Below are 13,283 nucleotides of genomic sequence, written 5' to 3' on the forward strand. Positions count from 1 at the left end.
CAATCTATGCGCCCCTCTTGCAAAGCTTGTGTTGCTTGTGTACTTGTGACCTTTGAGCTGTGTACACCAGCCTCTGTATGCCAGATTCCTAATGTCAGTGTGAATAAGCTACTAAAATTTGAGTGGTGGGAAAAGAGGGAGTTCTTAAATCTCTCCTCCCCATTCTCCGCTAGTTCCCCTTCCTTTACTACTTCTCTTCTTCCTCTTCCCTCTTAACACGTCTGCCATTGTCTTGGGTAATGAAGAAGTTTGTCATTCAGAAGAGAGAAATTTCTCCTCAGTTAAACCTCATATGTTTTTAATCATCCTTCATATGCCCAGTGGTTTGTATCAGAAATGAGGTCTTTAAGGAACTTGACCTTTCAGAGTCAAGAACTCTCCATGTTAAAGATTTATCTTTTGGTAGGAGGATTTTTTTTAAAGTATAATGATGTATACAAGTAGAATGTTACAATATACATTCTATATATTTTGAGTCTTTAGATATTTTAAAAGAGCATAATTCATCTTTTCTCATTTGCATAGCAAGTAGGTTCCCATGTTTTTTAATACTTGAAATGGTTGAACTCTTTTTATATCTTGCACTTCTTCTGGACTCTTTTGTTTGTAACTTTTAAATTGTGGAAATGACAAAGAAGCTGCTACTAGAAGATGGTGGTTTAGCTTGACACGGTATGGTAGGTGACCAGTTAAGGTTAGGTAAACTTTGTTTCCCAGGCAGGGCAAATCATTTAACCCTCTCAGTAGGCACTGGAGTTTAGGAAACGAGTGGAAAACAGAAGGTAAAATGATGATGGTCTATACAAGTCCTCAAGATTACTTGGCATACTGATGCAAATTTTCCAACATTCCAAGTATGCATAAATTCCATGTACGCACACTGGTTTCGCCACTTCACAGACTTGTATTCTACATTTGGCCTAAATGAAAATTCAACTCTGGTTTTCATCATACCTCAGTAATATGCTAATTTCATCCTCGTGGCTTGTAAGAGTCAATGTCATAAGTTGGAACTAACTTATTAGTAGAGAAATTGGGAATAATTGGTTCAATGTTTTTCATAGCTGATTGTGTTTTCAGGATGAAAACCAACTGACCACAGATCAAAAGTTGCAAAAAAAAAAAAAAAAATCACCATGTTCCACTTGTGCCAACACAACTGATTGCTTGGGTATTTCCCTCAGAACATCTCTCTTTGACAAATACAGTCACTAAAAAATTGTTGGTAGCAGAAGCTGCTGCTTTGCATCCTGAGTTGGCAGTAACAGATTGCCTGAAATCCACATTGGCACCCCATATTCTTTTCTTTGTTATGTATTGAGTAAAAGGTGGCTGCTAAACTGTAAACAATTTAAATACATTTCCTTCTGCATTAGACTCTTTTAAGTTTTACAGAGTTAGAAAATGTAGTGTGGCCCTTTCTACGTTTTCGAAACTGGTGACTGGTTTTCCATACAAGGTAAATACGTATGACGTCCCCTGTTGTTCTTCCTACATCATAGGTTAAGCATTTTATAAGTTTCGAAGCCCTTGCATGTATTATTTGACATTCACCTTACACAACTCTACAAAATAAGGCAAAATTAACTCTAATAATTTATAGATGATAATGAGGCTTGGAGAATTTCAGTAGGTTTTCTGTGATCATAAACCTAGGATATGGTAGAACTTGGATCAGAATATAGGTTCAAATTTTCAGATTTGAGCCCAGGAAAATCCACTGTAATTCAGGTTCAGAGCATTATTGCTTTTGGCCAAGGGGTTATTGTATTATGATCAAAATAAAGAAATAGTATATTTTGCAATTTATGCTCTAGTGGTGCCAGATATCACTTTATATTTCTCATTTTCATCACTGTGACCTCTTGATAAAAGGAGATCTCATTGTTATCCTTCCCTCTGATTTCTTTAAGAGTTAATCTCATTTGCCAACAATATATATATGTATATTTTGAGACAGGGTCTCACTCTGTCACCCAGGTTGGCATGCAGTAGTGTGACCACAGCTTACTGCAACCTCTACCTCCTGGGCTCAAATCATCCTTTCACCTCAGCCTCCTAAGTAACTGGTACTACAGGAACTCGCTGCCACACTCAACACTAATTTTGTTTTGTTTTGTTTTGTTTTTTAGGAGACATGGTTTCACACGTTGCCCAGGCTTGTCTTAAACTTCTTGGCTCACATGAGCCTCCTGCCTCGACCTCCCAAAGTGCTGGGATTACAGGCGTGAGCTACTGCACTGGGCTTGCCAGCAAGAATTTTAAGACCTGGCCTAAATATTGTAATTAACACATTAAGAGGTTATATCAGCATGGCCTCTTTTGTTTCCATTTTCTAGTGCTTATACTTGTGAATGTAATTTAGCATTACTTTCAAAATGGTAAATTTTACTTTTTGCAGTTTCTATGACAGAGTTTACACAGTTGCATTAAGCCAAAGTGTGGGTCATCTTCTGAAATCTCTCTGGCAAAGGAAGAACACTCATTATTGAAGTATCAGGAGTTAGAAGAGGCCAGGTGTAGTGGCTCACACCTGTAATTCCAGTACTTTGGGAGGCCAGGGCAGGAGGATTGTTTGAGCCCAAGATTTTGAAACCAGTTTAGGTAGCACAGTGAGATCCTGTCTCTACAAGAAAAAAAAATAAATAAAAATAAAATAAATAAATAAATAAATAAATAAATAAATAAATAAATAAATATAAAAAGAGCCAGGCATTTGTCTGTAGTCGCAGCTATTCAGGAGGCTAAAATGGGAGGATCACTTGAACCTGGGGGGTGGAGGTTGCAATGAGACATGGTCATGCCACTGTACTCCAGCCTGGGTGACAGAGTGAGACCTTATCTAAAAAAAAAAAAAAGAAAAAAAAAAGAAAAAAGAGAAGAGTTTTGCTGCTTCCTGTCATTCCTGTCAACTTTTGCCCAGCGGAGTTCAATGCACAGCTTCTACATAGAGGTGATGATTCTGCCTGGTCATGAAATGGTTTTGAGATGGAGGATGATGCTATGAAGAGTAAGGAAATATTGAAGGACAATGATTTTTATACTGATTTCTGGGCTTCTTAAGACATGTATCTTTACCCTATCTGTCTTTTGCAGTGCCACATATACAAATGAGTCCTAATGTTTTCTTATTAAATATTGGCCCTTAATAATTATGCCTAGTGTTCCACTATTGGAACATAAGCTTGTGGGAATTATTTATATCCTACTGCTCAAGGTCATCACCAAGGTCTGATTTTTCACAAAATAAATTTGCTGCCTCTGGCATAAATGGGTTACTACTTGACCAAGTATCTGGTCACAGAATATGTTCCCATTTCTCAGAACCCAGGAGAATCTTGAGGAATGGCTTTCTCTCTTCAATGCTTTTGAGGTTTTATGCCTCCTGGGTATAAAGTAGTGAATCATGTCTTTTCCTTTTTAAATTTTTAAATTACAGATACAGTAATGCAAATTTGATTTCTCTTCCACATAGACCCATATATTAAACTGATTTGAGTGTATTTCCCTTTTTTGAAACACAGGATTAGGAAAAGAGAAAAGTCTAAATTTAGAAAAAATATTGTGTTAATTTTAATTGAGATACTGGCATTGTACCTAATAACATTTGAAACCTTTGAAACCTCTTGGGACCTAACAATGTGCTCAGGGAAATTCAAGATATTGTATATATGCAATGTAAGAAACTTGTTACACGTCAGTTCCCTATGATTCTATCAAATGAAAATGAAAATGTGTCAGACATTAACCCCTCTGGGAACTTGGGGGAGTTTCATCTGAAAGTTCATCTCACTCCTTCCTTCTCCTCTCAGGTGGCCATGTTTGTGCTGCAACTGGGCAGTGCCACATTCGTGGTCACGGAGCCTGTGATCAGCGCAATGACAACTGGGGCTGCCACCCATGTGGTGACTTCACAAGTCAAATATCTCTTGGGAATGAAAATGCCGTATATATCCGGACCACTTGGATTCTTTTATGTGAGTTTTTCATATGTTTTCATACATATCTTTTGAATGTGCAAGTTTCACAAAGTAGAATTTGGTTAATTACAATATTGAGATTTTTCTGTATTAAAGCAACTTGGGTTTAAATAAAATCTTATAGGATATTTTGAGTGTGACTTAAGGTGTGAAACTAATTTAGTGAGTAATTTCTACTAATCTTGGAAATTATTCCTTGTAATGAATACTTGAATATGAGCTAATTTGGGGGCATAAGTAGAAAAAAAAAAAACTAGAGTTGTTTGTGAGCCAGGTATTGTTGCCAACTTCTAATGGAAGTCATCCACTGGAATTATGGTCCAGTTTAACAATAGTGCACTCCCCCACATTCTTTCAGTATTGCAAACCCTGGTATGGATTAAATCAGAGGCCTGGTCGAAATTGGTGTCTAGAGCCTCAGTAGCAGACAATCAGTTATTAAAAACCACCTGAACCTGAGAAAGAGAGCAGCACCTGGCCGTTTGCAACACATTTTTCTAACAACACTCCTTTGTTCTTGGGTTTGTTTTTGAAGTGGACCTAAAATCTGTAACCGCTCAAGAACTCATATCCTATTAGAGGTTTATTTTTTAAAAAGTCTTGTTAATGAATTTGATGACAACCAAACTTTGTTTTGTTTAACTTTATGCATTGTTGTATACTAAATAACATTAATTTTTGTTTCATAATGAGAGTATTGTCATTCTTAATTTTCTTAAATATTAATGGCTGGAAGGAGCTCAATGAATGGAGTATGGTAATTTATCTATGTGTTATTGAGGTTGTTTCTGGCATTTCTGTATTATACATGGCCCCACGAGGATCCTCTTTATTTGCATATTAATCTCTGCAGCATTGATTGTTTCAGTAGCGTAAATTCCTATAATAGAATTATTAGGTCAAAGGGGTATAAAAAGTTGTATCCATTAATATTTTACTCTGACCTTATCATTGTCAACTCTGGTTATGGCTATTTTTTAAATGACCATTTGATATGTGAAAAAAATGGTATCACTTGTCTAAGTGTGTTTCTCTGATTAGTTGGTAAAGTAGTCAATAAAAAGCAATTGGCAACACAGAACTGGAAGCTGGTTCTGAATTTCTATTTCTTAGATAATATCCTGCTCAATGATTCATTCATTGTAAGAATGATTAACACTAAAACAAGAACACTGGAACTGGGTCTGGAAGCAACATAATTCCAAGCTCCAGCTCAAACAAAAGCAGACCAAAGTAGCTGTAAGCTGTCAGGTGACTGGTTGAAAGATTAAGACTTTCAGTGACAGCAGGTCTACATGACAGAACCAAAGCAGTGATAGTTTCTGTCTTGACCTTTCACCTGGAAATGGCCTGCTTGTCCGCACATGTGCAGCTTAAAGAAATGACTGTCCATTACCACTTGGCCTCTTGAATCATATCTGCATACACAAACGATCATCATTTTTTTTTTCTAGTTGTGTTCAAGAAGCAGGGTAGCCTGCTGTGAGAATGACATTGGTCTTTCAGCTTGTTTCTCTGGTGGCATTGTGTATAAACTTCTATTAAACCCTTCAGTTAAAGGGTGTTGTGTGTGATTTTTGTTTTTCATTTTGTTTTTTTGTGAGGTAAACTGCAAGCTACTTTAGCCTAGTCTTGTAAGTCAACACTGTGGGACTTTTTGGAGGTGTTTCCTTTTTTTTCTTGAGACGGAGTCTCGCTTGTCACCAGGCTGGAGTGCAGTGGCACGATCTTGGCTCACTGCAATCTCCGCCTCCTGGGAACCCTGGGAACCCAAGCGATTCTCCTGCCTCAGCCTCCTGAGTAACTGGGACTACTGGTGCGTGCCACCATGCCCAGCTAATTTTTGTATTTTTAGTAGACAGGGTTTCACCATGTTGGCCAGGTGGAGGTCTTTCTTCAAAACTTTACGTTGAAACGGAATCAGATTTGGGCATATTTTTGGACTGCTGGCTTTAAATTCACGTTACTCCGTTGATAGAAATTGCTATGCTTTGTGTTGATGGAAAATGAAAAAAAAAAAGTTGCTCTTGCTTTTCAATATCACAGAGTCCTGTACTGTGAGGCTGTTAGGTGGGAATGGTGCTTTGGTTCTTTGCCAAGGTTTCAAATGGATGTTGATATTACAATGCCAAAAATTCTGGTGATCTGAGTGTTAGATTAAGAAATAAATCTTACATCATGCACAGGTTGCACTGGGATATTGAGACGTGCACTTTGGTGTACATAGGCTGAGAGAATCTGATGAAGGCTACACTTGCCCCTGGATTATTTAAGCGTTGCATAAAGAAGCAGAGCTGAACTCAGCAAGGATGTACAGCAGAGGATATCATATAGGCCTTGGCTAGCATGTCAAAGAACCTACAGCAAAATGACTTGACAATTTGCATGACTTTTCACTCTTTGACATGCATCCTGCCTCTGAGTTTTCACAATTGTTATATCCTTTTAGAAAGCAATTCAGGCTGATGAGAGATAAAGCACATGTTACTGATATTCTTGGAACATAAATTGGATATCTAGAATATTTAAGACTCTTGCACAATGAGCCAGTCATGATTCCGGATAGTCTCAGGTGGGCTACTCATTTTTGTCAAAAGAATCCAGTTTTAGCCAATCAAAATGTCCATTGATTATTCTTAGGTTGAGGTCTGCAGATTGCGGTCTCTTTATTCGCCACTATGTGGTTTCTACAGTGTCTTCCTCCCAGGGGATGTCTGATTCTGTACTATTCAGAGAATCTCATTCCCTAGTTGAGTTGGATGAGTATAAACAGCTAATATTTCCATCTCTTTGGTTGCTCTGGGGTGGCAGGTGTCCTTGCCACAATGAAATATTTTTAGGGAGCAATTTGAATCAGATACCGGTAGGGATTTGTGCTCAGTTCTGCCCCCTTAGATGGTAGATAACAGACTTCTCATAGGCTTGAGGGATAAACATGCCATAATGCCTTCCCCTTTTCTACATCTGGGACGAGGAACACACGCCCCGACTCCAGCAAAGCTCAGGTGGTTGGGCCGCTCTTTCTCTTCTAGCTGAAAGTTGTTAAAGAGTTTCCTCAGGCGAGGAGTTCTTCCAGAGTGTTAAACACTACTAAGGCTTTCCCCTAGAACTCTGAATGCCCTTTGAGAATTTCTAGGGTCCGCATATTCAAAGGGAGCCTCCAGAATAACTGTCATGACCCTACTATATCGCTAAGAAGAGTGGATATAATTAGGCCTAACTTACCCTTTTATTTAGCCTTCCTAAATTCCTTCACAGGTAACTCTTTACTTTTTAAATTTGTTCTTAAAGTTTTATCTCTAGATTCATATACTTCTGATTAAACTACCTTTCTTTTAGTATTATGGCTGGTTCTTAGTAAACTTTAAAGATTACATCAATGCGTTCTTTTTCAGGTATACATTGGGAAAAAAATTTTTTTTTCTCTGAGGTAACTTTTAGCTTTTGTTAGTTTATTAGGGCTCATACAATCAGGTAGACACTGATTTTTTTTTCCTTAGAAAGAGGCAACAGGGGAAAGAACTTTAGAATCATAGAAACCAGTCTTCAGACCACAGCTCTAGCCATAACTTGAGCTAATGACCCAGTGTCTTTGATTTCCAGTTGTCTTGTCTGTTTTGTACACTGATGATAATTATACTTCTTGGAATTCATTTCCAAAATGAAAAGCATTGAACACAGGTGTTCATTAAATGGAAGTCATTATCTTTCTCACTAGTAGTTAATAGTTCAATGTAACAAATTACGGATTTTTTTAAGTGCCACTTAAGTAATAGATACTAATGCTTTTCCTCTATAGAGGACCCTTAATCAGATTTTTAAAAAAGACTAAATAACAAAACGAACTTATATGTATTTTAATGACTTAAGAATGGCTTGAACATTTATAAAACCTTTAGAAATAAATATATCTTCTGTTAGTGGGGGTTGATCATTACAATTAAAGAAAAGCTATGTTTTTTAGTTTATTTTTATTTATAAATGTTTTCAACAGTTCAGCTCAAATCTCCCTTAGCAGTTATAAACCCATTTAATAAATTATGAACAGTGTTGCAATATCTTTTTAAAAAAGCAGAAACAATAATGTTATAAGGGTCACTTCTGTCTTGGGATCCTGGCTCAGAAGTTAAATTGTTCTATTCTTGGCTTCCTTTAAATTCAGATATTTGACCAGTAAGTTGGTTCCTTGCACAGATAAGTAGAAAAAGTTTAATTCTTATTTACAAAAAAAATTTTAAATTGAGGAATGATGAAGTATCTTTTTATCAGAAAGGATGTTTTCCTCCAAAAAGCACAATAAAAATTACAAAAATTCCTAGTTTGTATTAGCACATGTGGGTTTCTTTGAGATGGCGCCAGTATCTCAGCCTGCAGCAGCCTATGATAAATTTGGCAAGGATACTTTCATTGGCATGGCTTTATATGAGCACTGCTCTAAATAATTATATGTACGGTTATGTACACTAAACCCAAGAGCAAAAGACAAGCTTGGCAATATATTCAGCCATCCTTCTTGGAAGTTTTTATTTCCTTCCTTATAAATGGGTAGTTTCAGAACTGGAAAACAGTTTAATTCCCACCCCAATCCCTGAAGTACAAGCAAAGTACTTTTCTAGTTTGTACTGCAAAGACTGCAAAGGAGGAACCAAGAACATTAATAAAATGGGATAGAAATGTCAGAAGGAAGTCAGAGCCAATGAAACCTTTTCTTTTATAGAGAATGAGATCACAATTAAATATGTATAAATGGGGTTTATAGGTGGAGAACAAATCTACTTTGTAGACTTAGGCCCTGTGGGATTTCTGAATCAAGAACACGCTTTGATGGTTTGTGAAAGCTCACAGTTTCTCTGCAGATATTGTGACATGTCTATTGTGAATTGCAGGAATGTTCAGTATGCCCTGAAAAATGGACAGAATAAATTAAAGCAGAGAGAAAAAGAATGTTCATCTGTAACTTGATTCAATCAGTGATGCAGGGGATAGAAGATGTGGCAGGTTTAATTTGGATACGAAACAAGTATATGGAAATTTGTAGCCAAGGTTACTTTAGGATTCTAAATCAGAGAGCAAATATTTTTGCAACTCCACCATCTTAGGCTAAGCTCTCTCTATCTCTCACAATTCACTGAAAAATGCATCACCACAAAATCCAGTGCTCAAGTAATTCAAATTAAACTAATTTACCAAACAAGAGATGACTGGATGCCACCTGGACCTTGGAATGCCTGGTTGTATGTTTGGTCCAAGTGAGTGTTGTATACTCATGATGTCTTTGGCTATTTAATATACCACACTTCCCTTAGACCACATTTGTTCTGAGACTTATTGTATCCCTTGAAATAATAGCAAATGGATTTATTCCCAGTGTATCATATAGTTATTGATGAGAAATTAGGGTATAATCATGTAAAAAACTACCAGAATGTTGGTTGGTTTTTCTTCTGTCTTTTGGGTTTTTTTTTTTTTTTTTTGTACTGATAAAAATACAGCCTGTGGTTAATATCCAATTTAATCTTTTTCTTTTCTCTTTTCTTTTTTTTTTTTTTTTTTTTTTGAGACGTAGTCTCACTCTGCCACTGAGGCTGGAGTGCAGTGGTGCCATCTCGGCTCCCTGCAACCTCCACCTCCCGGGTTCAAGGGTTCAAGCAATTCTTATGCCTCAGCCTCCGGAGTAGCTGGGATTGCAGATGTGCACAACCATGCCTGGGTAATTTTTGTATTTTTAGTAGAGGTGGGGTTTTGCCTTGTAGGCCAGGCTCGTCTTGAACTCCTGGCATCATGTGATCTGCCCACCTTGGCCTCCCAAAATGCTGGGATTACAGGCATGAGCCACTGTACCCAGCCTATATTTTTCTTGTTTTTCTATTTATGTTCACTACTTTAGAGGGAGGTGGGATTTGAGGGGCTTGATCTTATCAATACCTATTCTAAAATGTTTAATGATATGTAATGATATAGGCAAAGTTGATAAGAGACATCACATTCTTATGAACAAGGAGGACTTGTGCAAACATCAAGTTTTGAAGGATCAGAGTTGGTTTTAGGTGCCCCTGAGCAGGAATTTAGATTTGCTTGTACGTAGGATTCAAATGTAATGAGCTTGAAAGCAAGTCGGGGTGGGGAGAGGGCATGCCTGGGCAATCATGACTCATGTTTAAAGGTTCCAAGGATGTGAAAGCTGCCTTAATTGTCCAACAGAATAATCAGAATAATCTGGAGGGACTTTACAAGCTACACATAAGTAAGAAGAGATCAACATGCATCCTTGATTAAAGAACCGCTAGAACAGATTTACTCAACAAATTGATCACCTCACAGGCATTGAGGATACAGTTGACAATAACATTTTTGTTCCCATGGAATTTTATTGAAACACTGAGGAAGGACGCAAAGTATGGAGAGAGGAGACAAACAAATTGGCAAATAAAGTAATCTCAGATAGTGTTAATGAAGGAAACAAGGCAGTGTGACTGAAGGTGGGCAATGTGGTCAAGTGACAGGGTTGGGTCTGCTTAGATAAGATGGCCTGGGAAACCTTTTCTGGGGACATGGCTTTTGAGTGGAGGCTAGAAGGATGAGAGAGACCCAGCCATAGAATGATTTAAGAGTATTCTACAAAGAAAGAGCAGCAAATGCTAATTCCCTAAGGTAGATACAAACTTGGCATGTTGGAAAGACAGAATGTGTTTGCTTCTAAGTTTCTTTCCGGTGGAATTTCAGAAATTTTGTGATTCTATTTCATTAACTCCTGAGGTTTGGCTACAAGACCAGACCCTACTCTTGTTTTATATGTGTAGCTGGCAGAATATAGGTTTAATAGTGAGACAAGACCAAGAACTACATGCCAGCTCCATTGTTCAATTTCTGTGTGGCCTTAAGCAATTTAGCTAACCTCTCCAAGTCTTATTTTCCTCATGCATTCAATGGAAATAATAATACTCACCTTGCATTAATTAAGAAATTAAATGAATCACTGTGTATAAGATGGCCAGCATAGAGCCTGAAAGTGTTAATTCCCCTACTCTTCTAGGAAGTGACTAAGTTTAAACAGTTTCCCCATTCCTTCTTCCTGAGTTCCCCCTGCACCACCCTCCATCTGCCTGTGATAGGGAAAAATGTGAAAATTCCTCTCCCTTCAGGAACGGAGGGTGAGGGCACTGTATAGATACAGGTAGGCTTTCACCAAATACGTTTATGTTAAGAAAGGCCATGGTCTGTGTACTAACAGCTTTCAGAATCAACTTGGAAAGCTTATTGTTTCCCTTGTACTAACGTGACTCTGCTGCTGATGTTGAAGGCACAAGGCTGGAGGGTGAGAAGAGCTTGTATGCCTGAGAAGCAGCTAGGTGCCATTGAATACCACCACTAAAACCCCAAATCTAAGACTTCATGCTCCACAATAGTCTCCTCTTCAAAGAGATAGCATCTTCCCTCCATAACCCAAGGGAAAAGGAACCAGCAGGGAGATTTGGAAAAATTCTCTGCTGGACAGAAAAAATCATGAGAGAGGCATTGGTAAAACGTGCACGTGTTTGTCTAGGGTTGAGGGGACCTGTGTCAAAATCCTGATTTTGTCACGCACAAGCCAAGTCACCTGGGGCAGGACAGTAGTCTTTGGAGCCTTGGTTTCTATTTCTGCAGAATATATGTGTGGAACTGGTTGATTTTTAAGGTTTTTTTCTGGTGCTGACAAGTGTCTTCTGAACATTTCCTTTGTTAGGCACTTTTGTTGTAATCCTCACCACAAATATTAACTATGCCTAATTGTCCTTTGGTAGATGCTCGTTCAGTTGGCTATCTCTCTTAACAGTACTGATCACTTGGTAATTATTATTGAAAACTTTCTGTTTTGTTTCTTTTTGTGTTTTAGAATACTTCTACCTCAGCTAACGTGAAAAGAGGGGAATTTGCTAGGGTCTGTGATTCTAAGAACAAAAGCTTGGAATCCCCTCTGCCCTCTGTATTAGCTTGCTATGGCTGCCACAATAAACTGTCACAGACGAAGTCACTTAAACAACATAAATTTAATTTCTCCCAGTTCTGGAGGCTGGAGATTCACAATCCATGTGCTGGCAGGACTGGTTTCTTTTGAGGCCTCCCTCTTGCTGCTTCCTCACATGGTGGAATCCCTGGGCATGCACAGCCCCTGTGTCTGTGTGTCCTGATTCTTAGGAGGACGCCAATCATATTGGATTAGGGCCCACCCTAATGGCTTCCTTTTAACTTAATTACTTCTTTAGAGACCCTGTCTCCAAATAGAGTCACACTCTGAAGTACTGGGGGTTAGGATTTGAACATATGAATATTGAGGGAACACAAGTCAGCCCATAATACTCTCTTTGAGCTGTCTCAGAAGTGAGCAGCAGTAGATTTGGTGCTGGCTCTTATGGCTACTGTAACTTGTTATCACAAATCTAGTGGTTTAACAAAACAAATTTATTCCCACATTTCTGGAAGACACTTCAAAATCAAGGTCTCATCTGGTCCACGCTCCCTCTGGAGATTCTAGGGGAGAATCCATCCTTGCCTTTTCAGCTTCTGCTGGCTCCTGGCATTCCTTGGCTTGTGGCTGCATCATGCCAACTTCTACCTCTGTCTTCACATGGCCTTCCCCGCTGTTTGTTCTTCTCTCCTATCTCTTACAAAGATACTGATCATGGGATTTAGGGCCAACCCAGGTAATTGTAGGTGCTCTCATCTTGCGATCGATCCTTTACTTAATTACATCTGCAAAGACCTTATTTTTCCAAATAAAGTCACAGTCACAGGCACTGGAGTTTAGAATGTAGACTTTTTTTTTTTTTGGCGGGGTGTGGGGGGCTACAATTCACTCACTACAGTAACCCAACCGTGTATGGTGAGGAGGGTTTATGTTTTTGCTTGTTTTTTGTTTGTTTGTTTTAAAATTAGAATGAGACTGAAGTTATCCATGTGATGCAATCAGTAAATAAAATTACCACCACATTTCAAAGCTATTTCAGGGCTGTGACTACCACTCAGTGCTCTGTGTTGTGAGATGAGGCTTCTGATAGAAGTACCATCTAAATGGATAGATTATTAATAAATTTTACTCAACATAGGACTTTACAGTAGATACAATGAGTAAAATAATTTATTCAGTGGTGCTACTGTTGTCTTAATATACACTCCTTTTGAGACATAGAAAACAGTTAATATTTTTAGACACCTATCTATATACTGATTATGCCAAATGCACTTTCAAACCAAAGTTTGCACATGTGTTAGCTGGCGTATATGGATGTTACCATTGTTTCTGGAGATAGTTCTGGTTTTGTGGTT

The 13,283-nt window shown here is 38.2% G+C and overlaps 1 protein-coding gene across 2 annotated transcripts in view; it reads left to right on the top strand.

Moving 5' to 3' along the window:
• Positions 1-13,283, top strand: part of SLC26A7 (solute carrier family 26 member 7) — a 143,967-nt gene that overhangs the window by 64,639 nt on the left and 66,045 nt on the right. For both annotated transcript variants that reach the window (XM_015145681.3, XM_015145682.3), the window contains exon 5: positions 3,813-3,977. In XM_015145681.3, coding sequence (XP_015001167.2) covers positions 3,813-3,977 — 165 coding nt within the window. The remainder of the gene's footprint in view (positions 1-3,812; positions 3,978-13,283) is intronic.

This window comes from Macaca mulatta, chromosome 8 (genome assembly GCF_049350105.2).
Source record: "Macaca mulatta isolate MMU2019108-1 chromosome 8, T2T-MMU8v2.0, whole genome shotgun sequence".
In the NCBI taxonomy this organism is placed as follows: Eukaryota; Metazoa; Chordata; class Mammalia; order Primates; family Cercopithecidae; genus Macaca; species Macaca mulatta.